This window comes from Plectropomus leopardus, chromosome 13, assembly GCF_026936395.1.
Source record: "Plectropomus leopardus strain MGB_pleo_1.0 chromosome 13, ASM2693639v1, whole genome shotgun sequence".
NCBI lineage: Eukaryota > Metazoa > Chordata > Actinopteri > Perciformes > Serranidae > Plectropomus > Plectropomus leopardus.
Genome location: NC_142188.1, coordinates 24,587,811 through 24,614,957, shown reverse-complemented (window position 1 = coordinate 24,614,957; position 27,147 = coordinate 24,587,811). Strand labels below are relative to the sequence as shown.

At 41.7% G+C, this 27,147-nt stretch overlaps 1 protein-coding gene across 4 annotated transcripts in view; it reads left to right on the top strand.

Moving 5' to 3' along the window:
* The window catches only part of sipa1l2a (signal-induced proliferation-associated 1like 2, genome duplicate a), a 105,842-nt gene that overhangs the window by 62,562 nt on the left and 16,133 nt on the right, over positions 1–27,147 (top strand). For 3 of the 4 annotated variants that reach the window (XM_088086305.1, XM_042501848.2, XM_088086304.1), the window contains exons 9-15: positions 2,738–3,012; positions 11,347–11,601; positions 15,950–16,096; positions 17,574–17,677; positions 18,838–18,926; positions 21,376–21,749; positions 25,792–26,043. In XM_088086305.1, coding sequence (XP_087942431.1) covers positions 2,738–3,012; positions 11,347–11,601; positions 15,950–16,096; positions 17,574–17,677; positions 18,838–18,926; positions 21,376–21,749; positions 25,792–26,043 — 1,496 coding nt within the window. The remainder of the gene's footprint in view (positions 1–2,737; positions 3,013–11,346; positions 11,602–15,949; positions 16,097–17,573; positions 17,678–18,837; positions 18,927–21,375; positions 21,750–25,791; positions 26,044–27,147) is intronic. The other variant, XM_088086306.1, reaches the window with a different exon arrangement.

The following is a 27,147-nucleotide window of genomic DNA, read 5'->3' as shown; positions in this document are numbered from 1 at the left end:
TTTGCATTTGATTGGACTGTTAAAATTGGGCAGGATCAGCCTTTTGTACAATTTGGAGCTACAGTGAGGTCTGCAAGGGTGAGATGAATGAATTAGACCCACTTTTTGCCCACTGATATCCAAACACACATATCTTCCTCTTTTCATCCATATTCTTCTGTTAGTCACAACAACCCACAAACAGTGCTACTATACTAGCGAGTTGCCCAAAGTCTCTTCTGATCAGATGAACTTTTGCAAACGCCCCTGAGTGCAGGATGACTTGTCAAAATTTGAGACTTGGCATATAATGAGATAAATTATCAATTAAGACAGGGACACAGGATTAAAATTGGGAAAATGTATTTTTCATTTCTTGGGGACTCCAGTGTCTTGCTCAGGCTACTCTTGCCCCATTAAGTGAAAATTGTGCCGTATCCCACTAGAAGCCAGTGTCCTAGATTCAGAAATTGATTCACAAATATTCAGCCCAGAGGAAACAGGCGACCCGAGATTTGCCAATCTGTGCTTTCAGTTCTTTGAAGTTCACTGGGATGACAGGGCTTTTGTCGTGTCTGTGAAACATGTTAATGCAGACGGTGTCATCAATGTCAAAGCCTCCTCTGACTGTCAGACCTCTCACTGACGATCAACGCCAGCAACAACTTGATGACAGATTTGAGAATGGTGCTGTTTGTTTCTTCAGGGCTGTGCTGTAGTTTTATGTCACCAGTAACACACACACACACACACACACACACACACACACACACACACACACACACTGCCAGACTTCATGCCGCCATCCTTCATCAAAATAACTTTACAGACCACAAACCCCTCCTACGTAAGAGATAATGAGTGTCCTGTTAGATTCAGCCAGTATAGATTTAGGCCATTCGGAGGAGAACCTGGACGCATTAATTTTCTGGATGGACTGAGTAAAGGTCATTGATGAAGGCATTTAGAGAGCTATTATTTAGGCCTAATGAATTTCTGACAATGGGGAGTTTGATGCATGGTCCCTAAAACCCCAGGCCAATGTCTTCTTCATACACAGGCCATTTACTTCCAGACTTTGCCCCCAGAGAGCTTTTGGACTTCACATTTCCCATTTCTTTTGCTCTTGATGTTTTATACAATGTGATTGTTTCTCCAATAGTTTTGTCTCTCTTTAAAAACTGAATCCTTGAGCATGTATTTATTGCAAAACTGAGACTGTGACTTCACCAACAGGACAAGTCCTTTCCTAAGTGAATAAAGTTTTAGGGTTGTGTGTCACTATGAGATCCATCATAGCTGTCTCGGCTCCCCTCTCACACAGCGGGGTAGGATTTCTGCCAGTGTGAGAATCTGGTGGAGTGTTGACAGGCCATAGTCTGAGTTAATGTGTCCCTGAAGCCAGCTGCCACTCTGAGGCAAATGAAGGCAGTCACCCACAACTGAAGCAAGACTAATCTGATGGGTGATTAAAGCACATTGGTTGCAGTGTGAAGTTGTTGTCACAAGAAAAATTGTCCAGTCCCACTGTGTCCCAACACTGCAGTTTAGCCCATAAGCTCAGTCACTTCATGTCATGGAGGTGAATGCAGGATACATTTTTCATCTCTGCTGAGTGTGGTGCTTGCGTGTTTTACTGAAATCTCGCTGCTGAAGCGAGAGGGTTGCCTGAACTTCAGATGAACCTGAATTACATTAAAGCGGAGGCTTAGGCCGGGCCACCGCTGAGCAAAGTGAGCAGCTTCATTTGCATGTACGTACGTGATTGGGCAAGAACCAGCTGTAAGTTTCATCCAAGCACGCAATTTGACAGGCAGTAACTGTCTGCCAAGTATCCACGGGTGAGGTCTCAGAGTCCAGAATTGCAAAAAAACAAAAAAAGGGTGAAGAGGTCATTTTGTGTTCATCAGCTGCCAGTTGATGCGATTATGTGTTGATGAATAACTGCTGTCCTTCAAAGTCCTTTTATAGATGTTACCTCTGGTTAAAAGGAAATGCAAGGACAGTTTATTTTAATGGCACTTTTCAGCAATGAAAGTGCTCTATATAAAACATTAGGACAAAGAGCAAAAGAAACACATAATAAAAGGAAATTTAAATACGATTAAAAACAGTCATTAAAGGGCCGAGAGAATAGAAAATAAAAACAAGCTAATGGACTTGTCCGTAGAATAAACTCCGTGTCTCAAGAGTCAAGTTGATCCAATTCCCCACACAGCACCCACAGAGCTACAGCACTGTAGCTAAAGAGTCCACAGAGACAAGTGTGTATTTGTGTGTGCACTACATGTGTGTTTTAACTGCATCTATTCAGCTCTGAGGCTAAACCAGTTAGCTCTGTCATGTACCGTCCTATTAACTTCTGTTTTGAGAGGTTCTTTGTATTAGCCAAACAAACATGCTCGTGCTCTTCTGCCTAAGGACAGGATTTCACTCTGCTCTAATAGTATTATTCTTGTGTGTTTGATGTATGTTTCTCATGTAATAAAAGCCACACACATCTGTCGTAAAAGATGCACATTGTACTGTGTTGAAGGGTGCTGTTTTATTAGCTTAGAAAGCTCTTATTCGGCGATATTAAGATCATTCATCTTTCAGTCTTTCTTTTCCCAGCTCATGCTTGTCTTCTGCTTTCTCAGTGTGATTGTGTCTGTTTCATGTTGTTTTTTAGTAAAGTGTTTCTGAAGTGCTGCTGTCTTCATCTTTGGATCAGTGCAATCTAGACAAAAATGATGACAAATTGGTTTTCTGGTTCCAGATCACCACCAGAGGCTGCGAAACATCAGAGATGACTTTACGTCGGAACGGCCTCGGCCAGCTAGGTTTCCATGTAAACTTCGAGGGCATTGTGGCCGATGTGGAGCCCTTTGGCTTCGCCTGGAAGGCCGGGCTCAGACAGGGCAGCCGACTGGTAGAGATCTGCAAGGTGGCTGTCGCTACTCTCACCCACGAGCAAATGATCGACCTGCTGCGCACATCCGTCAGTGTCAAAGTGGTTATAATCCAGCCTCATGAAGACGGTGCCCCACGAAGGTAACTCCTGGACTTTGTTTTCTTCTTTTAACTTGAATACTAAAGAAAAAAAGATGCTTACAAAACATATGCAGACGTCAAATTGTCTTTGAATTTGGCTGCTGTGCTGCAGTTAATGGAACAGAAGCAGGTGGTCCTCAGAAATGTATGAAGTCATAACAGAAGAGTAGTTTCTTTTTCTCATTTTTCAGTGCAGCTGGCGTAAATCAACTTGACATTTGCTCTCATGTTTGAGATAATTAGCATAAAGAAATGCTTACATACTGTTTTTGTTGCACAGGGGTTGATGTTGTTATCTGCTGATTTCTCTGGAGAGGGGATCTCTTTGTATTGATGTGGCTTTGTTGCAAGAGAAAGCTCCAGCAGGGCTGTAGAGTCACACAGACATGGACAGTCAGCGTTTCTCCCTAATGATAATGAGAGGAGCAGTTTTGATTAATGGCTCAACTCTCATTGCCATTGTCTGACAGCTCACATTTGCAGATTGCTTTTTTTCCTAACCTCGCCCAGTCTTCTATTCAGCAATTAGGATGGGAGTGTTTGGCTTTTTAGGGACACACACCCGTGGGGAGACTTCATCGCTGCTGTGATAAAAAGAGCGAAGCATATTTCAAACGATCTTTTGTGATGGGGAGAGATGAAGGTCTGTCTGAAATGCCGGTTCTGAAAGCACATCTGCTTGTTTTGTCTGTGAGGGACAGACAGCCCTGTGAACTCATATCCATCACTCTTTCACACTCACATTTTCGACATCTTTGTTTTGGTCGTGCTTCAGGCTGACAGATTTGTGTACCAGCAAATGCTTTTCTCACTTTGGTCTCAGATGACCACAACAGAATGACTTGATAATGTGCAGAGAAAATATCTGGACTTCATCCCATATGCTGTTAATGACGTTAAAGGTAATACCTGGACCTAATGACAACACTTATTGGCTAATCAAAATACACATTTACTCTGTGTGCATATTAGTTAAAGGTTCAGTGTGTAGGATTTAGGGGGTTATATTGGCAGAAAGGGAATATCTTATGACTTAGCTTTTCTATGTGTAAGATCACCTAAAAATAAAAAAATGTGTTTTGTTACCTTATAATAAACCAGTTATATCAATCAACATCTACTGTACTTGTCAACAGCGAATACCATGTTGCATGTTTCTACAATAGTCCAGAATGGCAAATTAAAATACTGGCTCTCGATAGGACCATTTGCTTTTTCACGTCGGCCACCATAGTTAGAAGCCTCTCCCTAAGGAGTGTCAGAAAAACACTGATTTCCACCGTGAAACGGCTTTACTCAGTATTTTTACAGGGTGAAGTCACTGGGTCCATTTATTTTGAAGAGGTAGAGACCTGGGGAATTCAGCTCCCAATGAAACATCTCCTGAAATTCTGGATCTTAAATTATCAGAGAAGAAAGATGTGCAACTTTTGCAGGTGCCAAACTAACAGCCCTTCTCTAACATGCCAAACGGTGCAGGAGAAACCCCGATTTGTAAAGTGAAAGTGCTTTATTCAGTGTTTTCAGAGATTTAAATCACCATGTTTGTTTGTTCTGGAGAGGAAGAGGCCTCTGTGGATAATTTAGCACCTGGTAAAAACCTTCTGAACAATGAAGGAATGCTAACCAGGAGAGGTTTCCGCTGGTTGCAATCTGCTATCCTCACCGCTGGATATTACTAAATCCCCCTAAATCTTACACACTCCTCCCGGTGCTTTTTTTTAACAGCATCAATGGCTTCAATCAATGGCTACTTCTGTTATTTAAAATTAAGTCTAAAACATATTTCTAGAACATGATATTCATGGAAGCTTTGCTAAAAAATCCCTGCATAAATACGAGCTGTTTGTGTATATATGTGTCGTTATGTCATGGACTGCATACAAGGCACATGTTTAACCTTGTATCAACTTTTCTTACTGGAATGGCAACAGTGGGGTAACATATTTGCTCCCCCATATGGTGGGCGAACACGCCTTGCCTGCGAATCCAACACAGCAGCCTCTCTGGCAGAACCAACATCTAATCCTCTTACCATGATCTGTGATGATACATGATGATACAATCATAATCATAGTTCAGGGAAGCAGAAAGCAGACAAAACAAACATCTTCCAAAATCTTCTCGACAAGTGTGTGTCCAGCCCTGTGGAGATATGGTTACAGGATGGAGGATTCTGTAAGGGAAGCTTTTGACTCTGCATTTGTGCCAGTGGATGACATCTGGCTTGCTTTCACTGATATCATTAAAGCCTGTGAAGACACTTCAGTGAGCCAATATGGATGGTTTTAAAAATACACATGCTATATAGCACTGTACCCAGAGGAAAAAATTATATCATGTTGTATGTCCATAAAGGGTGCTATGATGCATAATTGAGAGAGCTTGACCCACATATGGCGTTGCAAACAGATGCATCAGGCAGATTAGTAGGTATTACAGTAGAAGGCTATACTGGTTAGAGCTGTTGAGCTGCACTGGGAGATTTTCCCCGTCTTACTGAAACACAGTTTCTCCTCATCGTCCCATGAGAACCACAAGGCTCTGTCTCGGGTCCTGTGAATTTTCTCCCAAGGCTCCAACAAATTCAAGAGGTGAGAGGTCAGGTGAAGAATCTCGAGGGCCCTCAACTCTTTGCGCTGCTGCGTCTTTGAGTTGCTAAAGTGTTGCAGTCAACAATAAGTGCTCCAGTTTCTCCACTATTATCTCAAAGGAAAGGAATTCAGCAGGGGCCTGAAAAGGCCCCAGTCAGTCAGTCCCCTGTGGCCAGAGAGATGGGGGTTAGTCTTACAACAATGGACAAGAGTCTCATGACCTCCAGACAATGTACCCTGGCTCCACACTGTTACCATGACATGGAAAAATGTTTTCATAAGCACATGTTGGGGCTGAAAGATGTGTGTTTCCTCTTTACTGTTTTTAAAATGTCAGGACATCACTTAGTCTTCTTTATTTTGTGATTCCTCCAGATTCAGCGAGGATTGATGGGGTCATCTGGTCGCTAAGATTATGTTGGTCCAGCACTGTAGCACTGTTTTGCAGCAAACCTCCTAAAGCTGGGTATGCCCTTAACGGGTTTACCCCGCTCAGCCTGAAGCCAGTGGAGATATGCCTCTAATATTAGCTGTACCTAGTGCTGTATTTATTTACACTGGAGGAAGGATGTGGTTTTAGCCCAGTGCAATACCAGAGGCTTTTCCATCATCACTCTGAAAAGCTTTAAACAAGTTCAACATGTTAGCCTTAGATCAAACTAATGAGAAAAAGATGAAAAAGATTAGCTCTTTGAACCAGGAATGCAATGTACAGAACATGGCAGTGATTGTATGTTTTGGTATAAGGTCATCAGAGAAGGAGGAGTAAACAAGAGGATCAGTACAATATGGACTCGAATGGATGATTACTATAAGACATACAAACACCAACTGAAACAAAAAGCAACTGTATTTCAGAGTCTGTTTTCTTAATGTTTTTTTGTTTGAACAAATTCTACATTTCAGCTTTTAACAACAAAGACTTGTGCTTAAAATGGTGGGTTACCCAAATTTAAGTGGGCTCAACCTGCATCAGCCCCCTGCTGATAATGAGTATTGCCTGTGACATTCAGATGGCCACTTGTGACCTTTCCTTTGAAGTGTCATCAGACTTGTCATCATGGATTTTCATCTTGACCGAAGTTAAGCCGGATTTCTCACTTCCCATGCCAACACCCTGTGAAAGAGAGCACTGCTAACCCAAAACTTGGAGAACCTGCATCACAAATTGCTCGGCTTAATCCCCCCCCCCACACACACATTCTTCACAGGAGGCGTTCTTCCCTTTTAGATCAGTTTGCAAAGAAATCATTGAAAGGGGCTTTTCCCTCTCTTTTTTTAGCAATCCCATGCACTTTTCTGCACACCTTCTTTAATGAACCTCCTGACAGTGTTCTGCAAAGTACTGGTGGAGGTCACAACCTCTGTGGCTCTTTGCTGTGACATGGACTCTGACTGTGGGAATGGATTAGCATGTCCATCAGTCGCCAGCCATGTCATCAGAGTGACAGCTCTCTGGCTGAGGTCTAAGGTCCTGTTGTCACACTGATCTATTGTAATTCGTTAAGAGCCTGAAGGAGCTGATTGTTCACCTCCAAGTGGCTTAACATTAACATTTTCTGTAAAAAATGAGCAATGATGTCATTTTAGTAATGCCATGTCAAGTTTGTGACAATTATGTTGTCAAATTATTTCTTTCAATAAGTCAAACATGCAGTAGCTGTATTTTTAGTTGACTGGATGTTTTTTTTAAGTTATAGATGTTCTCCTTCTCTACAAGCCCATGTAGGTCATTGTGGTATAATTTATAGCCTCTCACATTTAGCTGGAAGAGTGCAGCTGCAGTTCTTGGTGGAATCGAGAGGAAGCAGTCTGTATTATTTCTCCTTGTCTCCTCATGGCCGCCTGGATGTGTCTCCTCCACCACCAAACTCTAGCTCAGGTTTAACTGTTGACCAAACAGCCGTTTCCTGCTGTTTCTCTGTGATTTATACACAGCCAGTCCCCCTATACATTACAAACAAGAAGCACATTCCACATACATCAGGGCAATGCGACGGGTATTTCCACTTCCAGCCAAGCTTGTAGAGGCGCTGAGGGAAAATATTAAGGATCATCGGAGACATTTAACTTGTCAGTTTTTGCTCATTCTGGTGCAAAAAGCAGAGCAACGGCAGAGACCTTTCCTGTTGACAAGCTGTTAGTGAGGTTTAGCCTATTCAGAAAGTAATGATGTGTGGCAACCTTGCATGACCACACACACAAACAGTTCATGGAGGTAATGAGCGGGTTAGCAGCACTGTTAAAAGCAAATGACCAACAGTTAAAATGTAATGCTCTTGTTAGCATTTACTTCTGACATGAACAAAAAGTGACTGACAGACCTCAAGTTTCACGATAGGTAAGCAATGGGTGTATCTGTAAAGAATACTTAACCCCCCAAATGACCTTTTATATATCAATTATGCACCCTGTGTTACATTGAATTTGTGAAGAAGACTTTGTTTTCTCGCATGCCTCTACAGTGACATATATGTTTAATGCCGCAAATTCATATTTATACATCTGTTTATGAACTCATACAGCTTGTGCAGTATAATGCAAATCTCATTTATCCAGTCGTTTGTTCACTTCCTAAACAGACAGTCCTCAGGGAACAAAGCTAATAGTGAAACTTGCTCTATTCAAAGCAAATATGCATTAACAAAAACAATAATTTTACCTGGATGAACATGGGAGCTGCTGCTCCTCCGCTGCTTCGATGTGTTGAGTGTGTTTGTAAATGGATGTTTTGATTAAGGATGTGCATTTCAGTAACTTCCATATTCTACTACTTGCATCAAACCATTATTGAGTACTTGCAAAAAAATCTGCTGTAACAATATAGAGCATATATAGAATGTAAGTTTACAAACAGTGGAAGACAAATACAATTTTAAGTTAATTTATTGAACAACCGGGCGTAAATTAGCCTGTTAAGCCATAGATTTAATGTTAATGCAAGAAAAATCTGCAAACTTTCTGTTGATGCCGTTGCATGTTAGATGCAGCACTGACATCTCCTCCCAGTCAGTTGGACATCTGCGCCGTTAGCAGGAGCTAACACAACATCAGTGGGTAACATCTGATACCAGGCCATTAAACTGTCCAAATAAAGTCACACAGACGCTGAAACGGGTTGACTCTGTCTTTAAACCCGTCAATAATTGTTAATGTTAGTCGTATAAAGATTTCTTTTTTTTAATTCTTCGTTCAACAAAAGCATGTCAAAAAAATGTTTCTTCATGAATTTGATGTATAACTGGGCAAGTAATCAATTTTTAAATGGGGGGTGAAGTATTACTTTAAATTATACTGTATATCTCTGAGCTCCTCGTGCACATCCATTAACTTAACTCAACGAGATGAATTCATTTTTCCTTTATGGACATCTCTGATCTTCTGATGCTGTAATGTCACTCATTACTCTCACTGTCCCACATATTAAACCAGTGATGCATGCTACATACATACATGAAGTAAATAAATAATGTAAACTGCGTAGGATGTAGAGCACACCATTGACTGTCCTCCATCATGAATGAGGCCAGCTTTCTGGTGACATTGACCAGATGTGAGAAACATGGTGGACAAGGAGGAAGCGAAGGATGATCTTCTAGTTAGATCTTGTAACACCCACAGCTCCAGTGGGAGGCCAGCTGTAAACAGCCCAGCCACCCATGGCCCAGTTTGATGAAAAGGTCTCTGTGAGAGGGATTACTTGCCCCCTTCACCACAGCCTTTGCAATCAGCCAGCGCATCCTCCTCAAGCTTTGCTGTGTGTACATGTATGACCACAGCAAAGTATACACAGCTTTCCATCCCCCAGTGGATTCTCGAAAATGGACTTTAGAGGGGGAGGGCCGTGTAATCATTAGGGTCATGCTTGAGATGCTTTTGGAGAGCTAGCAGAGCACCCGGGCTGTTTAACCCCGACCCACCACCCTGTAAACCCCTCGTCCTTCCAAACATACACACCAAGCCCCAGAGATTAATGTTGCATGAAATGGCATCACAGGCCTTGTCCATCGCAGAGATCCTCAGTGTTGTTAGCAGTAATGGGATGGAGATGGAGGGAGGGAAAAGCCTCCTGCGTAGAGCTGCTCAGGGAAGACCTACATCTGATTAAGTGGCAAGCTGAGATTTTCAGCTGTCTTAAAACAAGCAAAGTGTTTTCCACTGTTTTCTATCTGTCTTCGAAGTGCCCGTAAGCCTTCGTTGTGCACTGGAAGTGTGTGTGTTTATTGTTGGCACACACACACACATGCCGGCACACGGACACACTATATTTAGACGTCTGCCTCTGGCTAAATATTTCTGACAGCATTAGTGTGTTTTGGTGTAGTCATGGTAACGGATGAATGATTCCCCTCCCCCCAATTTTTCTGCAGGACAACAGGGTCAGTTGTGTTGTGCCGTTAACCACTGTAACAACTGAAAATGATCAACCTTTCTGGTAATGCAAGAGCAAAATGTTATTCTCAATTTTCAATTTAATGAGCCAGAAAACACAATAAAACATAGAAATATAATGTTATTATAATACTAATGATCATTATAACATTATAATGTGGCTTTGCTGGATGACACAATCATCATAATGACTAATAATGTAATTTCAGCTATTAAGTTTTCCTTATTCTCATGATTCATCACATCCTCAATAATGGAGTGTAGTTGTAGATACAAGCAATCTGCCGAGATAATAATTGTAGAAAAAATTGATTTATAATAATTGTTTGGTTCATGATTAATTTACTGAGCTCTCCAAAAGTAGTCTCCCCACTTTCATCAACTCCACTTACAGAAGCAATATAGAGTTTTTATGCCTCTATGCCAGCAATAGTCGTGGTCAGAGGTATTATGTTTTAAGGATGTCCCTCTGTTCATTTACAAGTTTGTCCATTTATCCCATTTAGGTGATCTCAGTATCTCACCTCGAGGGAATTTCTTCAGATTTAGCTCAAACGTTAACTTGGACTTAACGATGAACTGATTCAATTTTGGTGGTTAAAGATAAAAGCCAATGTGACCTTGCAGATCTGTCAGTCTTGTGAATGCGATATCTCCAGAACGCCTTAAAGGCGCTTCCTCAAATTTGGCACACACATCCACTTGGACTCAAAAATGAAGTGATGAGAAACAAAACGTGTTTTTGGCCTTAACTCAAAAATTTATACACTAATTATGGAGAAATTTCATGCAAATGTCTACTAACATGTAATGATAAAGTAATGTCATTTTATATCCACTGTGAAATTATAATGTTCTGAAAAAACACTTCACACTTCTTGCCATTACATGCCATAACTCAGGAACAGAAGGGGAGATATTTGGCTGGATACTGAATTGGTGACACTAATCTTGGGTGGCCACCTTAAAAACTGTGCTGATTGATTGTATAGATCATCTGTGCTACCTGAGAGGAAGATGTGATGTGTTTTTACAGACCTGGGTGTAAACTGTAAGTGTGTGGTGGCATAGAACTGCAAGGCAGTAATTCTAGTTTTTAGTGAAAAAGTTCTGATAAACCTGCCGTACACTACCTGCTCAGCAGCACCAAATGTGACTGTAAGTTAGCAACCGCATACAACTAAATGTTTGGAAAAATAATGCCGCTTGAAGAGGCTTAGCTAAGATTTTGAGTGCTAATGCAACCTGCAATGCAGCCCAGCCAGATGCCACTTTTGCTCTTTCATCCCAGCCTCATTTCTGACCTTTCACCCTCTTTGTTTCCTTCCATATCCTCCTTCCCACTCAGGGGCTGCTCCGAGCTCTACCGCATACCCATGGTGGAGTACAAGGTTGACAGCGAGGGTACACCTTGCGAGTACAAGACACCCTTCAGGAGAAACACCACCTGGCACAGGGTGCCCACAGCTGCTGGGCCGCCGCTATCCCGGGGCTCGCCCACGCAGGGCCCTGATCGCCTGCAGTGTCAGCAGATCCTCCAGCAGCACCAGGCAGCTATCCCACGGAGCACCTCCTTTGATAGGAAGCTGCCAGATGGGTCCAGGTAAAGCTTGAATATAAGAAACTGTGAATTAACATAATGAAAGAAGTTTTGTGCGCCGCTGTATATCGAACCACACCCGGTAAACAAACACTGCTTGTCTGAGTGTAAACAAAGTATTACTTAACTTAAAATATGACAACTACTACACAATCAATGTGTGTTCTATTGCTATGAATTTAATTTCCAGAAAACTAGCTAACACTTTGCGTCTTATTCAGCAGGAAGTTTGTACAATAAGACTTAAATGAAGGCGGTAGGAAACACAGTTACTAAGGTATCAACATTAAGTAAAAATATCATGTCAGTATCAAGTCACAGTAACATCATTGACAGTGCAGCAAAAAAAGTAGGCAAATTCACACACAAAAAAAGAACAAAACAAATGGAAAAAATAATGCTTTTCAGACACTTTTGGAAGTCAAGCTTTCTGCTCAAGGTTTTTCAGAAAGCCAGGCGGAGCAAAGCATGCGATCAAACACTACGACGCTCAAAAGATCCAATCCTTTGAGATGAAATCTTTGAACCTTTGAGCCTTTCTCATTTAGAGAAGAGCCGCAGCAACACTTTGAGGGGCTGTTATTGTGTTCAGTTATTTGCATACATACAAATGGGGCATTTTAGTCCAGTGAATTCACGGCTTCGCTTTCATCTCCCTTCAGATGATAAGGCCACACTCAGACTTTGTTCCTGTCCTAGACGGTGTCTCTTTTGGACATCTCCATTGAGCCATGTAAAGCAGTGATTTGTTCATTCTAATGAAACCCCTACAGTCCCGATAACCTTTCCAGTGTGTCACACCGACCCCCCCTGGTGTTGCCTGTTCTGAATATACAGGGATAATGGCCGCCTTCTCTGCCTAATCACAGTCCCTGGCAGCGGGAGCACTCCTTTTCCCTCGCTCCTTTCTCCCTCTCTCTCTCCTCGTACCCCTCCTACTCCCCCGTTCCCTCCCTCTTCCTGCACCCTGCTGAGGAGGAGGTGATGGGGACACTGACACAGCTCAGCTCATCTCATCCAATTACTGCAGAAACAAAGAGAGTGCTCTTCCCCGGACCACGATATGTAGCACCCCAGAGGGGGTGGGAGTAGAGGAGGGGGATGAAGGAGTCATAGACTGAAGAGGGAGGGGGGAGAGAGGGAGGAGAGAGGGAGGAGGACTCAAAATATTATACAGTCACATATTTCAGAAAAATAAGTCAACATATAGAATAATTGATTATATTTTGGGGATTTCAGCATTTAGATCTGTAGCAGCACTCCCAACCAGGAGTACCTGAACCCCAGCGGGACATCTGCAGCTGCCAGTGGATACGTGGAAAGACTGTAGAGCAGCTCAACTAATTTGAAAAAATAGATATTCAGACATGATTTTATTTTTAATACTCGCACTGAAGTAGCTTTACTTTAACACAGTGTGTTGAGATTCAGAGTGAATGAACAATTCAGCAAGCATGCAGAGAAATGTTCATGGTTATCCTTGGTTTTAAGTAATTTACAAAAGATTGAAATAGTTAGCTTATATGGTTGAAATATATTGCTATGTTAATGACGAAAGTGCTGAAAACGTTGACTAAAAGTTTGTGATTATAATAGACAGCTGAATTATGTATTGACAGTTAATAGTAATAGTTAATTTAAAGTAATAAATGTGTGGTTTAAATGTATAGCAAAATTCAGTAGGTGCTTTGTTGATTTTAAGAGGGGCGACAGAGCCCCCCAACCCCCTTATTTTTGTGTTTTTAGTCTGTTTTCGCAGACTACTTTGCTCCCTTTAGAACACACCATGTGAAATCACTTTTCTCTGACTCAATTATTTGTCAGACTGTTGTCTCTCATCTCTCCCGTGTGTGTTTTTCACTCACATTTGAGTCTCAGTGCTCACTGAGATGCACAGATTTAATTGGCTAAGTAGCATCACGCGAGATGATGTAACTCGTGCAGTTGGTCTGTGAGGGTCCTGGTCGCTTAATTAGTGTTACGAATGCTGCACCGAATAATGTAGAAATGCTCCATCAAAATTTACTAATTCATAATAGTTTACTGGTTTTAAGTCTGAGTCTGGATAGGACAGCGTCTGGGTCAGTACCTAGAGGATGGAAAGACATGTATTCTAGTCATTTTGCTAACAAAAATCACCTACTTGCTAAATTAATGGAAAAAACTGTATATTTTAGTGTTTCATTAAAATAGATTGCTGAATTATGAAATACTTTGTTAAAAATAATGAATGAAATGGTTGAAACATCCGGCCTCCGACTGGTTGCAAAGCTGACTTAACTGACCCAAACACCAACACTTAAATTATAATAAAACAGTATCGTAACAATATCCACCATTATATAATTATCAGTGTTAAATAACATCCAGTTTAAGTTCAACTTAACATGTTTTGGAACAGGTGGTGTCAATGATAGGGTGCTCGAGCTGGTCTGACAGGGACATCTGACAAAAAAGGGTCGGAAACCACTGATCTATAGGACGCATATGAATCTTGATAGCTCAGATGAAGCTCCATCTCATCCACACATTTAGCTGAACCCAGACTTGGCACAGTAAAATATGACACCTACTATACAGCCAACTGGGATTGACGGCTAATCTCTGTAGTCTCCAATTGTTATTGCAGTGCAGAAAGAAAAAAAATGCTCAACTCCTCCCCCCCGTTCTCCCCCCACCCCAGAACTTTACATTATGTCAAGGGAGGAAGAGAAGGAGAACAAAAAGCAGCTGCTGCTGTTTCACATTAAAGTCCCTGGACCCGACTGAGGAGACTAACACTTCAGCCGGGGAGGAAATGTAGCGATCTGGCCAAAGCGTTGGATGATGTGTGCTGCGACTGAGTTACTGACAGTTTAGTGAGTTTCCCATGGAGGTCTAGACAAAGGAAACCTGATGACGAAGCAGAAGGGGAAAGAATTTGTCACCTTCTGAACGGACGTTTGTTATGTGATTTTTGAATGATGAGGTTCTCCTGAATTATCTTTATGAAATGTACCTTCATATTTTGGATCTTTGTACCTGGATATACATAAAGCAGAGGGGAGAAAATAAATGTGTTTATTCATACGGGATCACAGATCAATTCAGATCTATTCCTAAACCCATTATGTACACAAAGACATGAGAAAAATGACACACAGATGAAAGAATATGCAGCTAAACCTGGCCGGAGACTTAATGTAAAAGCCATCCTGCCCGTGTTATTGCAGTCTTATTTCCGTCCGCTCATTTAACCTACTTTGGTGTGTTGGTTAAAAGGAAGGCCTCGAGGCTGCAGACATAACTCGAATCCAGTGTTTATTTTACACTTGAAACCATAGTCCGCGTGTTTTCCCTGACCAGGCAAAAGAACGCAAAGAAACCTCCTAGTTCAAGATAGAAGTTCAGGGTTTATTGCAAGATGGTGAAATACAGTGGCTAGGTTGAGTTAACAAAGTCCACGTAGGTAAATGACTAGGCTTCCTTTAAAAGAAAATGAAATTTCAAGAGCAAGAGTCAAGTTTGTATTTCAAAGCAGAAATCTCAAGCATCCTCTTACACTGACGAGGGACTTCTGTCTTCTACTCTTCACACACAGAGAGCTGCACCATCTGGATCACTCACTGAGGCTTATTACCATAACTAATCCATGTTTCTGTTTATCTTTGGAGAACAAGACACCTTCTCCATCACTGACAGCTCTCACATTTTCTTAGAGATTATCCACGGTGCTTTTCACTGGAGTGACACACAATAATATAGTCATTAACAGGAAAGTTTTTCTACTGTGAAACAGTTTCTAGAGTGTTTAATTTAACTGTTGTGCGTAAATTGTTTCAATGATAATATGTACAGATAGAGGGGTGCTAAAGTATTAGTGTAGGAGTTAGAAGTAGAAGTTAATTTTTAACAATTTTTTGACGATTACGGTGTTCTGTTATGTCATTTGCAGTCCTTTGTTTTTCTATCTTTCTAAATTAAATATCTGCTAGTTTTGGACTTTTTGTTAAACATAACAAGCTTTTCAAAGACGTCACCCAGGGTTTTGGGAAATTGTGATGGTCATTTGACATTTTATAAATGATTAACCCTCTGAGTCCCAGTCTTTAGGGGGAGATAGCAGGTTAACTGTATATTCCACATAGAAATGGTTAATTTGATAGCTATCTCATAAGTTGTTGCAGCAACTTTTTGGGTTGATACAATTTGATACACAGTTTTGGTGCTAAATTTTTTAACCACTCCAGAATTGATAAAAATGTTCCAAAATCCCTCCAAAATACCACATTAATCAAGTAGTTGCTGCCCAATATTGCTTTGATGATTATCGGCCGTATGTTTTACACTTTAGCATCTCTTCCTTCTGCAGGACAATGCAGGATATGGAGAACCCGCAGGTCACCTCATGTAACAAGGGAGACCAGCACTACCGCAGCTCCCCGAGTAACCAGTCCTCCTCCAGTGATCCAGGACCCTGTGGCAGCAGCACCTGGTCCCAGCAGCCAGGATACGATGGGTATGAGACCACAGCAGTGTTACATCCTTTGAATCAGCCTTGAAGTAGTCCCTCCAGGAATATGCGGTTTTAGCAGTAATGAATGCAGCTACAATCAGTCCCAGCGCTATTTCTGAGAACTTGCAATTTTGCAAAATGACACCAATTTTTCCACATGAAATGACCAAATCATCAACGCGCTTTTGGCCAGCGGTCGCCTTTTTTTTTTCTTTTTTTTTCAGGGAGAGATCTGACAAAACAATAAAATTATGCCTGCCACAGTTTAATACTACATCCAGAACTTAAAATAAGGAAGGAAGCTTGTGGAGGACGATGAGTTTCATGTGTGAGATTTCTTTTCGTTTAACATTCATTATTATAGTTTCCACTCAATCTTCCCAAAGCTTTACTTTCAGGATTTCATTCATACAAAGGCTGCCTCAAACATAAATGGCCACTTTGTAAATTAAGCCATTCACTTTTATTATAGCCATGAAAAATCCCAGCCAAGTACAGTATTTTTCGTTATTGTAACGTTGAGAACATCTTCTTTCTTCTGTTCAGAGTATATAAAAAAGGATGAGCACTTAAGTATGATAGGAAGTGATTAGAAAGAACACTTTCTTGTCCTTCAGTGTAACCCTCTGCGGCTGAAGTGCCATTTTAGCAAACTACACTGTAATCTGGGAGAAAGCAGTTGAAAAGACATCTTAAAATAATCACAAAAAGAGCTCACAGACACCGTGCAGCTTCTGTCAACATGAAAGTAGCCACTACAATTGCTTTCTGCTATAAGTTTTCCAGTTTTCATGTGTTTTGTTCCTCTAACAGCACACAATAATATACTGTAGATCTCTCTTCAGTGTTCGGCTCTTTTTTTCTGCTCTCGATCATATAATGGTATGCAGGGCTTCAGACTGCACAGGCGGAACATCTGTCAGGCTGAGTCTTGTACATGAGCAGAATCCATCAGAGACCAATGTCTGTCTGTAAGTGGTTACAGACCATGACAAGAGGCTTAGCTGCACTCTGCTGCCTTTCTGTCAGAGGCCTCAAAAAAGCACTGAACTCTCAGGGATCACTGTGCCCTGTCAGAGCTGCCACGATACACAGCAGCAGACATGCTGACTGCCCGATTGATCTCCGGTTAGAGTCTGGGGTAAAGATCACGGGACAGCGTGGCCTCCGTTCATCTGTTGTACCCTTTATTAGCTCTTTCAGGTTTAATTAAGATCCACATTGGAAAATTTGCTGCTCATTTTCTTTTGTCAAGAGCAAGAGAGTGCTGGAGTCAAATGAAAGGAGGTCTCCCGTCAGCGTCGTGCGGCAGCTTCTTTATTCTATTATAAGCTCAAGTGATTCGACCTTAAATGATCTTGAGCTAATTGCTGTACATCTGCGGTACATCTATTGAAGCTTTTCTCTGACTAGAATACAGAGCTCACTCTGTAGATGGAAAATTATTTACAGCCCATTTTCCTCCCTTTTCTTGCTCCAGGTGTCCCTCCCCTATCCTCCATGAGCGGGCAGGTGACATCCAGGGTGGTGATGGAGAGATCCACAGGGAGCGGGAGCCCACCCTGGAGAGGACCAGGTCTGCAGGTGAGTCTGGATACACTCTGTCAACTTTAGTCATTTTTAAACAGAAATCCTGCAATACTTCTGCAACAATGACCTTTCATTATGCCAGCTGTTTTTTTTTGTTTTGTTTGTTTTTACACAAAACCAAACAATGCCAGCATAATGCCGCCTCATAACATGCAAGTTAGCAAAAATTATACGACCTAACGAGTAGGTATAGCTGAGGCGTGACTTGGTCACTTAGTGTCATTCAAGCAGAGTTCAGTTAACCGTCATGACAGCGTTATTCTTGTACAAGTAGTGGGCACTGTTTTAATGTGGTATATTGAACACGGCAAATGGCATGTGGCTGCAGCTACAGACTGCAGCAGGCATGACGTTTATTTGTAGGCTGACATGAAGGCTAGCATCACCCTGGTTTCCTCGTCAAAAAGCCATTAGATATTTATTTACACATTTTGTTCAACAAGATAATCTTCACAAATTAATTTTTTTTTATACAATTGCCACAATTGAATAGCTAATGTTCAGCTACAAACGAACTACACCACGGTCGCATGACTTAACTTTGCCACTACAACAAGACTTTAAAGCCTTGTTTGGCACAGTTCAGTGTTATGGAATTCTGTAGTCTAATTTTGCCATCGTATTTCGTGTCTTAGAGCAAAACATGGAAGTATCTTAAGCTTTTTTTTAACTACAGACCTTATTTCAGGCATTAAAACCCATTCAAAAAACCTACTGACCTGCATGCTGTGAATTTGCGATTCCTAGGAATGACCACTCTGCTTTGGCATATTCTGCCTCCGATTGCCATAGACTGACGTTCTTATCCTAATCCTAACCAATCTTAGTCCTTTTGCCTAAATCTAAGCAGTCCAGCCATCGAGGGCAATGAGTAGGCAGGTCATTCCTTCGCTATCCTAGGAGATGCATATCTGCTTCTCTGGTATCATTTTATACAGACGATTCATCGCTGTTACTCCCTCCATTGCCAGCTGAAGGGTAGGACAGCTCTGTTCGCCCGTTCAGCGATTGTACCTTTTATAAAGAACGGCAAGGTAGAATAATGGCGTGGCATTCCCATCTTGAATATATTGTGAAAAAAGGGGCAAGTGATTTCTGTTGTCTATTCACACCTGGCATTTCTTCGCACTTAACCTTTTCTTCTCGGTCCACAGAGGCCAAATGGCACATCCCCTCCACCAAGATCCTGAACCCTCTGAAGCAAAGAGAAGGAGGGAAAGACTCGCCCAACAAGCTGTCCAGGGTAAGTGTCTGACCTACTTTGATTCCAGTTTGACAGACGCTGCCCACATGACATTTAATGGAAGTGTTTAGAATTTGTTTTGAAGGGCACAATGTTTGAAAGTGTTTAACGCAGCCTCTGCAGTACGTGTGCTGAGTTCGGAGTAGATGCCCAACTCTACGGTGTCAGACCTGCTTTACCCCACATCAGTGTTTGAATCGGGGTGAGGTCAGGTTGCCCTTGTTTATGTGCTTTGCACCAACCAGCGGCTCAATTGGGGTATTCAACCTCATGTCGTCCCCTCTAGCCGCTCTTTGCACTTATCACTTTCCCCTCATCAGCATGCTAACAGGCGTCTCATCTCATCACCGTTTCTGGTTGTCTCCCACTTTTCTAGGACACATTTTCCTAGAAGGTTGAATATATTAAGCGCTCGAGCCTCTCATTTTCTGCTTTCTCTATATTCCCCTCTCATTTATCTTTTTTTTTTTTTTGGCCCATTCACCGTCTCTCCTTGAGTCTTTTCTTTCTCCTTTGATGCTGGAGGCTGCCGCATACAGCTAACAACATCTTTCAGTGCTTTCAGCCAGTGTTGCATTAACCCAGGCCGCTGGATAAAAATTTAAACCATTCCCCTGGCATTCTCTTTCCCTAATGCACAGAGCCTGTTTTTTTAGCTGTTTTTGATGTGATGTGATTTTAAGTTGCTTTCATGAATTAGCAGGGTTTAGCATAGCATAATGAAAGAAACATGACAGGTCATAATCCTGCAGTCTTAGTTAATATCCTGTAATTAAGCAAATTGTTAACCCCCTTCAGTAGAGCATGTTTCAGTCAGTAAATGAAATAGTGAGACTTCTGGCCTGACCTTAAATACTTTTTACCAGCTTGACCATGAACAAATCTGGCTTTCTGATCAGAACTGAGTATAAAAACATTGAAGAAAATGTTATACACCCATATTAAACAGATTTAGGTGCCAGAACTTGTGGCTCTCTCACATAAATACCAAATTTTAAAGGGAAACATCACCTAAACTAGGAATTCCAATATGTTATTTCAAAGGCCAAAGAAAGTTCAATCAATATATGTGAACATTAGCTACTCTCGCTCAAAGCCAGAAACAAGCAAAGTAAGTCTTATACTTGTGATGTCATGAAGTATAAAGTCTGGAGCTGCTTCATCAACAGTAAATGACAGTGTGATTTTGTGGACCCACAGACTGTTTGTTTTCTTTTTTTATCATACACAAATGAGATTTATTCTGTTGTAACACCAAATGTACACATATAGACTGAATCAGTGTTTTTTTGTTTGTAATAACTTATTAGGGACCAAAATCTGAGCGTGAGTGAGGGACAGCTGAGATATCAAGGGAAAGTCTTGTTGGGTATGGGGTTGCTGGGTGACAAAAAAGAGTGGAGAAGGATTCAAGTTTTTCAAATTTCCATTTGCAAAGAGCAAACATGCTCAAAGACAGCTCTGCACTCAACATATGGCAGCAACATGTTGAATCTCTCCTTTTTTCACTGATATTTTCATCTCATTTGTATAAAAACATGTTTGCTGCTGTCATATCTCATTAATAACAACACGAACTAATGTTAGGTTGCAACCTAGTTTAGCTGTTGGGCCACAGACTAAAGAAAATGACAGCTTGAATTTACCCAAAACCAAGCGGCAGCCTCAGAGAAAGTGCCAAAAACTTGCCTGTTTGTGATTTATTAAGTCCACAATCTATGCCCAAAACTAGCAGTTAAAGTTAATCTGGTCGACAGTGAGATGTTGGTGGTGGCTGATGGTACTTTTGGTTTCTCAAAGGTGCTAGCGGAGCAACACAGCACATAAAGTAAGCATAGCTGAAACATCAGATAGATTGGACCACCATGTTTAGCTATAAATCTCATATTATTGCTGAATATCACAGCATTAATAATAAAGTTTGTAGATTTCACATGTCTCCAGAGTGGATCTAAACTCAACATTTCCCTGGGTGTTCTCAGTGTCAACATATTTCCTATTTCATTGTCTATGTAGCAGCTCCACCTTTATACCCTATGATATCACAAATTTGAGTTTTAGCACACTAGGTTTTGGATATGGGAGAGAGGTTTATATGTTTATTAATATGTTTGGACTGTCCTAGACCGATAGGAATAACATGCTATAGTGTAGTTCAGCTTTAAGAGATCACAAACACAGTATGTGACATTCAGCTTGTTCACTTTGTATTCCTTCCTGTTACTGTCATCTAGCCTGAAAGCATCACAGACTTAAAGAAAACAAGCGGCCGCTACATTCAGGGACATAAACATAAACATGTGATGTAGCCTGATGATTAAACCCATCCCCCTCTGGAGCACCAAGCATGTTAAAGCAACTGTAAGAAATATCCGCAGTTGCTGTTTGACCTTGTCTGATTCACTGTATTTCTTTATCCTCTAACCCTCTTGCTCTCTTTTTCTACCAGACGGGCGATAAAAACTCAAGCCACTCAAGTAGCAACACTCTCTCAAGCAACGCCTCCAGCAACAGCGACGATAAGCACTTTGGCTCTGGAGACTTGATGGACCCGGAGATGCTGGGTCTCACTTACATCAAAGGGGCGTCCACAGACAGTGGCATCGACACTAATCCTTGCGTGGCCCCTGGGGCCCGGGTGTTGCTGCAGGGCAGGGTGGGGGAGCAGGGACACCCTTGGGTATCAGAGCACCATGAGGACGGGGCGTCAGAAGAGGATCATGGGAAACTGTACCTGCCGCAGGGCTACGCCTCCGCCATTCTGTCCAGTCATGTGACGGAGGGAAGCATCGGAGACCTGAGCGAGATCTCTTCCCATTCAAGGTACAGTGCAGAGACAGGATTTGTCTTTTATTTGACTTTTTCCCTCTCAAATGTGTTTCTAGTTAATTCAGCTGCATATTTCAGTTGTTTCACAGCTAGAAGTGTGTTTGAAGTCAGACAAGACAGGGATGTGTGACTTGTTGAATCTAGGTCACCCAGTAGTAAAGCTGTTGTGAAGGCCGTTGTACTGGGACAATTTATGCTGTTTCGTCCTTTTGTCGCTCTTCTGTATCCTCCAGCTGCCGTGAGCGGTGACTGTGATGTTCTTTCTTCCTCATGAACAAATACTTTATCTTGTTGTAGCCATCGACATTGAATGAGAGTAGAGCAGACAGTGAACTGTTTGCCGTGGTCATTTGATTAGTTCAAAGTGCATGCTTAACTACTAGAAATACTCTGGTTTAAGTGAGGGATGCAGGAGGTGGGCATGACCCAAAAAGTACACTGCAGAAATTGCATTGTTTTGTTTATATAGCTGACTTGTAATTGGTAATTAACAATCAAGTCTCCTGTCGTTCCTTGAACTTTGGCGTTGGTCCTTCCCGTCAGAAGTTCCCGTATCTTGTCGTCACTCCACTAAGACACTTTCGTTGCCGTTTTGGCGTAAATTACCCTGCCTTCTCACCCTCAGATGCTTTTACTCTTTGAGTTTTGTAGCAGTTAAATAAAAATGGCATCATCATGCCTACTCAGATGCCGGGAATTTTTCTGACAATAAGCCGTTCTATTCACACATGGACTTAATCAGATATTGCACTTTATACAAGGACGCTTAAGGGGTTAAGTCCGTTAAATGTTGACTCCAGCTGATTTGGACATTTGCGTTCTCACATACAGCTCCTCTGGGTAATGTCTAGATAAGTTCAGGGTTGCAGTGCATGTATGAAAGCTGTAGTTTTCCTTTTGTCTGTCTCTTGTTGATGCTGATCGTGTAGCTTGGACCCATAATCACATTTGTAATCATCAACACCTGTGTGTCCTGGCCTGTTACCGAGCCGACGGTCAAAACACAACTGGAATCCCACTAACCACAAGAGACTTGGATACCAGCCAAACATGACCAAAGATTGCGATTTTCTAAATGTCCTAGCTTTTTAAGTAAATAGCCTATCTGCTAACTAACAAATCTCACCAGTAATCAAGCATATTGTTTAGTAATTCTTTAAAAAAAAATGTCAAAAATTTGCTTTAATGTTACTGGTGAAGAAAAGCTTGTTAAGTTTCCAACAGACACCAGTTGAAACTTAGATAAACAACTACAGCCTCTGAAAGCCATCATATTTACTCACTGTGCAGAGATGTCAATATTTCTGATCACTTAAAAGGCAGCAGAGACCTATTGAAGAGCAGCACCTAGTGGTGGCAGTTCAAGGTTAAGCATTAATGGATATGCCCATGTGGTCGTTACTGCCAAACCTCACCTCAGTGAGTTCGTTACTTGTCGTAAGTCGGTTTATACAGAAGTTAGCCAGCTGCAACTGTCATGGTTCTTTGAAGTGGCGATGGTACACAAAAATGGATGACGCTTTGACCATTGTGCTAATGTTTGATTTGAATGAGAACGTCTGTTCTACTTTCATTCATTTTCTGTGCGTGTGGGTCAATTCTAGCGTATTGGGTCATTGATTTGCCCGTTGACAAAAATCACACCCTTTTCATGGTATATGGCTCGGAGCACAATCCACTTTGTTTATACATGCAGATGTACATACACAGATATGGTACCACTGCAACTCATTATCTGTTATAGTAAGCACACATAGAGACAAACACATGCACAAATAGATTGTTTGATGTTAGCTGACCTTATTACCCAGCCGCGCTCCCTCGCTCCTGACCCGCAGCCTGACTCATCCAGCTGTGCCGAAGCTGGTGGGTGGGGATGCTGTCAGGCCGGAGCAACACGGGGGGTTTCATCACACCGCCGTCCAAGTCCTCCTCACCAGACTGGGGCCCATCTGGGAAAGAGGAGGGGTGTCAGAGAAGGTTGGCCCTGCAGCCACTCACAGTCTGTCTCGATGAAATAGAATGGGTATCTATTTGTTTACGCCATACAGGATTATGTTAGCACAATCTGTTGAGATCATTGACCTGTTGGGGAGGCGTCGGAGCTGTCCACTCCAGGACATCATTCAGAAATGAGTAAAGAACCCATGCCATCACCTTGACTACTCCGATGCTTCCCACCTTTTATGTAATGGTCTTTGACACCCGAGTGTCATCTGAGCAAACAGTGAAGCAGCAGGAGCACATTTTGCAGGGTGTGGCCCAGATGGTCATGAATATGGAAACAGTGTGTAGTGCCTTCAGCTTAAGCCAACTCTCATGTCTCTGAGGTATTTTAGAGGAATGTTTTGTGTTTGCTGAAAGTTTTCCAGCAAACTACAACATTGGAACCTAAACCTGGCATCTTTATGGACCTGTGCAGTTTATCTAGATCTGAGTCCAGCTGAGCAGCGAACAGATGAATCCTCACCAGGCAGGTGACATAAAACACTAGCCTTCATTTTAATGAGTAGATGAGTATGAAACGTTCACACATGTGCCATTCTCAGGGAGTTCTTAACGTTGCAAAGGATGCAGTGTAAACAATGCAGTTTATGAAGGCGCAAAGGCAGGCAGAGCGCCCTTTCTCCGGTACATGGCTTATTTACTCATCACTGTCAAATGTGATTCATTCATCCTGCATAAATCTACCATTACTTGAATGAGGATGTATTTTACGGGTATGCTGTTATTCCACGTATTTTAAGCTGGCTCGATAATCGGAAACAATTAAATGACACAGCCAAATCAACCAGAAACAAATATGTTGCTGCTTTTAGAAATTGTATCACTAATATATGAAGAATTTTACAAATATACATCCTTTTTTTTCTCTACAAATAAACCAATCTTTTACAATGTAATCTTATATTCAAGGGTCAGTTCATCCAGATCACAAAATAAGAAATGTTTTCCCACTCACTGTGTGATATCTAGCCGTGTAGTTAGTCTGTGGTGGATGAAGCACCTGGAAGCCAGACTTGAGTAAAAGTACAGATACTTCACCAGCAAAAGTACTTTTTGGTATTAAATGTACTCAAGTATTGAAAGTAAATGTACAAGTAAATGCTGGTAATAAAAATGCAGTTGGTCGTAATTTATTTCTTTGTATCATGTTTAAAATCAGCTTTAAAAATGAAGCGTACATTACACTTAAGGAAAAACAAGGTTTTTTGTTTTTTTTACAACTTTGAGGATTTAAAGATTAACACCCGTTCCTTGCATTGTCATTCATCCCATCCTCTCTCCTTTACTTCTCCCTTCCTTTCCCATTTTATAGCAAGTTACTAAGATGCTTAGGGGAAATGTATTTGAGTAAAAGTATACATTTTTATTTTGGAACAGTGAAAGTTGACAGAAATATAAAAACTCCAGTTAAGTACAGATACTCCCAAAAAGTACTTAAGTACTGTATTAAATTATGATTACTTGTTTACATTACACCACTGCTCTTACTTTGTTTTAAAGTAGTAAAGTAGTTTTTGTTATGCTTTGAAAATCAGAAATAAGCAGACGTCTTCATAGTGAATACTTTAAAACTTATACAGATACAATGACTAGATACCACTGGGAGTGAGTGGGGGAAAATGCTCCTCTCTGATTTGAATGCACTGACCCTTTAATCTGGTTTGTCAGTTGATATTTGACTAAATATTGAAAGGACAAAGTTCAGCGGGTTTATGCACATGATAGAGTGGATGTGAGTCATCTCCCAATGTAGGTCAAAGGTGAACGAGCTCGACTCTTCTCTTATGAAGAGGAGATGATGTCATTCTGGCAGAGCTTTCAATAATCATTTTGAGCTGAAAATCATCCCGTTAGGTTATTTCTCAACATCTGCGCTTCACTAGTGGCATTTCTCATTTTTTCCATTGTTGATGTTTGTTCATGCTTTCATGTTTTGTTTTTAAATTCATTAATTTTGCTCACTTTTGAGTTACATTATGCTTCTTTTTTTCCTTTTTCTTCTTTTTTTTTTTTTTTGCTGTTTGGTCAGTGGCTCACACCACTCTGGCAGTCCCCTGGCCCGCGGTGCCAGATACTGTATGTCCGCTGACTCCTCCAAGGTGTACACCATCCCCCAGACCAGCAGCTCAGGGCCAGAGCCGGGGCCGGAGCCCAGCTCAGAGGCCTGTGGACAAACACGGCCTCAGTCCGGTTGCAAACTCCCAGTGGGCATGAAGACGACTGATGATGATGATGATGATGCCCACAGCACTGAGGAACCTCCCAGCATTTCAGAGTGTGGGTGAGTGTGTGTGAGAGTAAGAAAGCAAGCAAGGGCATTTGTGAGATCATCAAATATGCCCTTATTCAAAACAAAGTTAGCAAAGTGTGATGCCAGTTCACGTTAAGTTCAGCACAAGCTATCATGCAAAGCTAGATGACACACTTTTTAATCACGCTAACTGGCCTCGTCAGCACTGCAGAGCTGCTTCTGCCCAGACTTACTGTTGCACAAGAGCCATTCCAACACAATTGTCTCCCCCCTTCATCAGCCCACCCAGTGTGCATAAACTGGCCTTGATTGAAGCCGACAGCCACAAAATAAATAAGCTCAATGAAGCCGCGGACATAATACACTTGGCACATGTCACTTGCGGTTATTGATTGTTCCCGTGAAGTCGCGTCCCCGTGGACTGCCAGGCTGAGCTGCTACCAGATCAGCATCTCTGCTGGGAGCCAAGCAACAATCTACACAACAACAACAACACCACACTGCTGTCACACATGTAGCCCAAGGACACACCCGCCCGGAGAATAGCTTCTAGAAATATCACGAAGAATGTATGCAGCCGCTCAGCTAGGTTGAGAATGCAAACTCCCCTCAGACTTTATAGGAGCGGTGACGAGTGACTGTATCTGTCTGATGATTAAATGTTCGCTGTGGAGAACAGAGAGACATTGATGGTGATACTGAAACACAGCTTTGATGGTTTTTAGTGAGTGTGCTTGTTTGAAGGTGTTTGTGTGCGGGCTGTGGGCATGTTTTGGAGGAAAGAATGTGAGATTTGCCCTGGAAGAAACCCCCTGCTCTATCTCCCGAGTAATTTCATTTAGGCTGTGAAATTTGCCACTTAAGGAGTACGTGATTGATCGCATGCAGCGAAGTCATCTCCTGCCGACTTATGAAAAAGCTCTGTAATTCAGTTACCCTCCCCGTTGTTTGTTTATATATTCCTACAGTTTTATTTCATCTTACATAACAGCGCCTCATGATGAATGGCCTAATATTACTCACAGTTATTGTTCTAACATAATGAAGTTTCTCTTCTCCTTTTTCTAAAAAGTTTTCTCATTTGCTCTAACACTGTGTGTAATGTGGGATGTGTAACAATGCTCCTAACCCCGT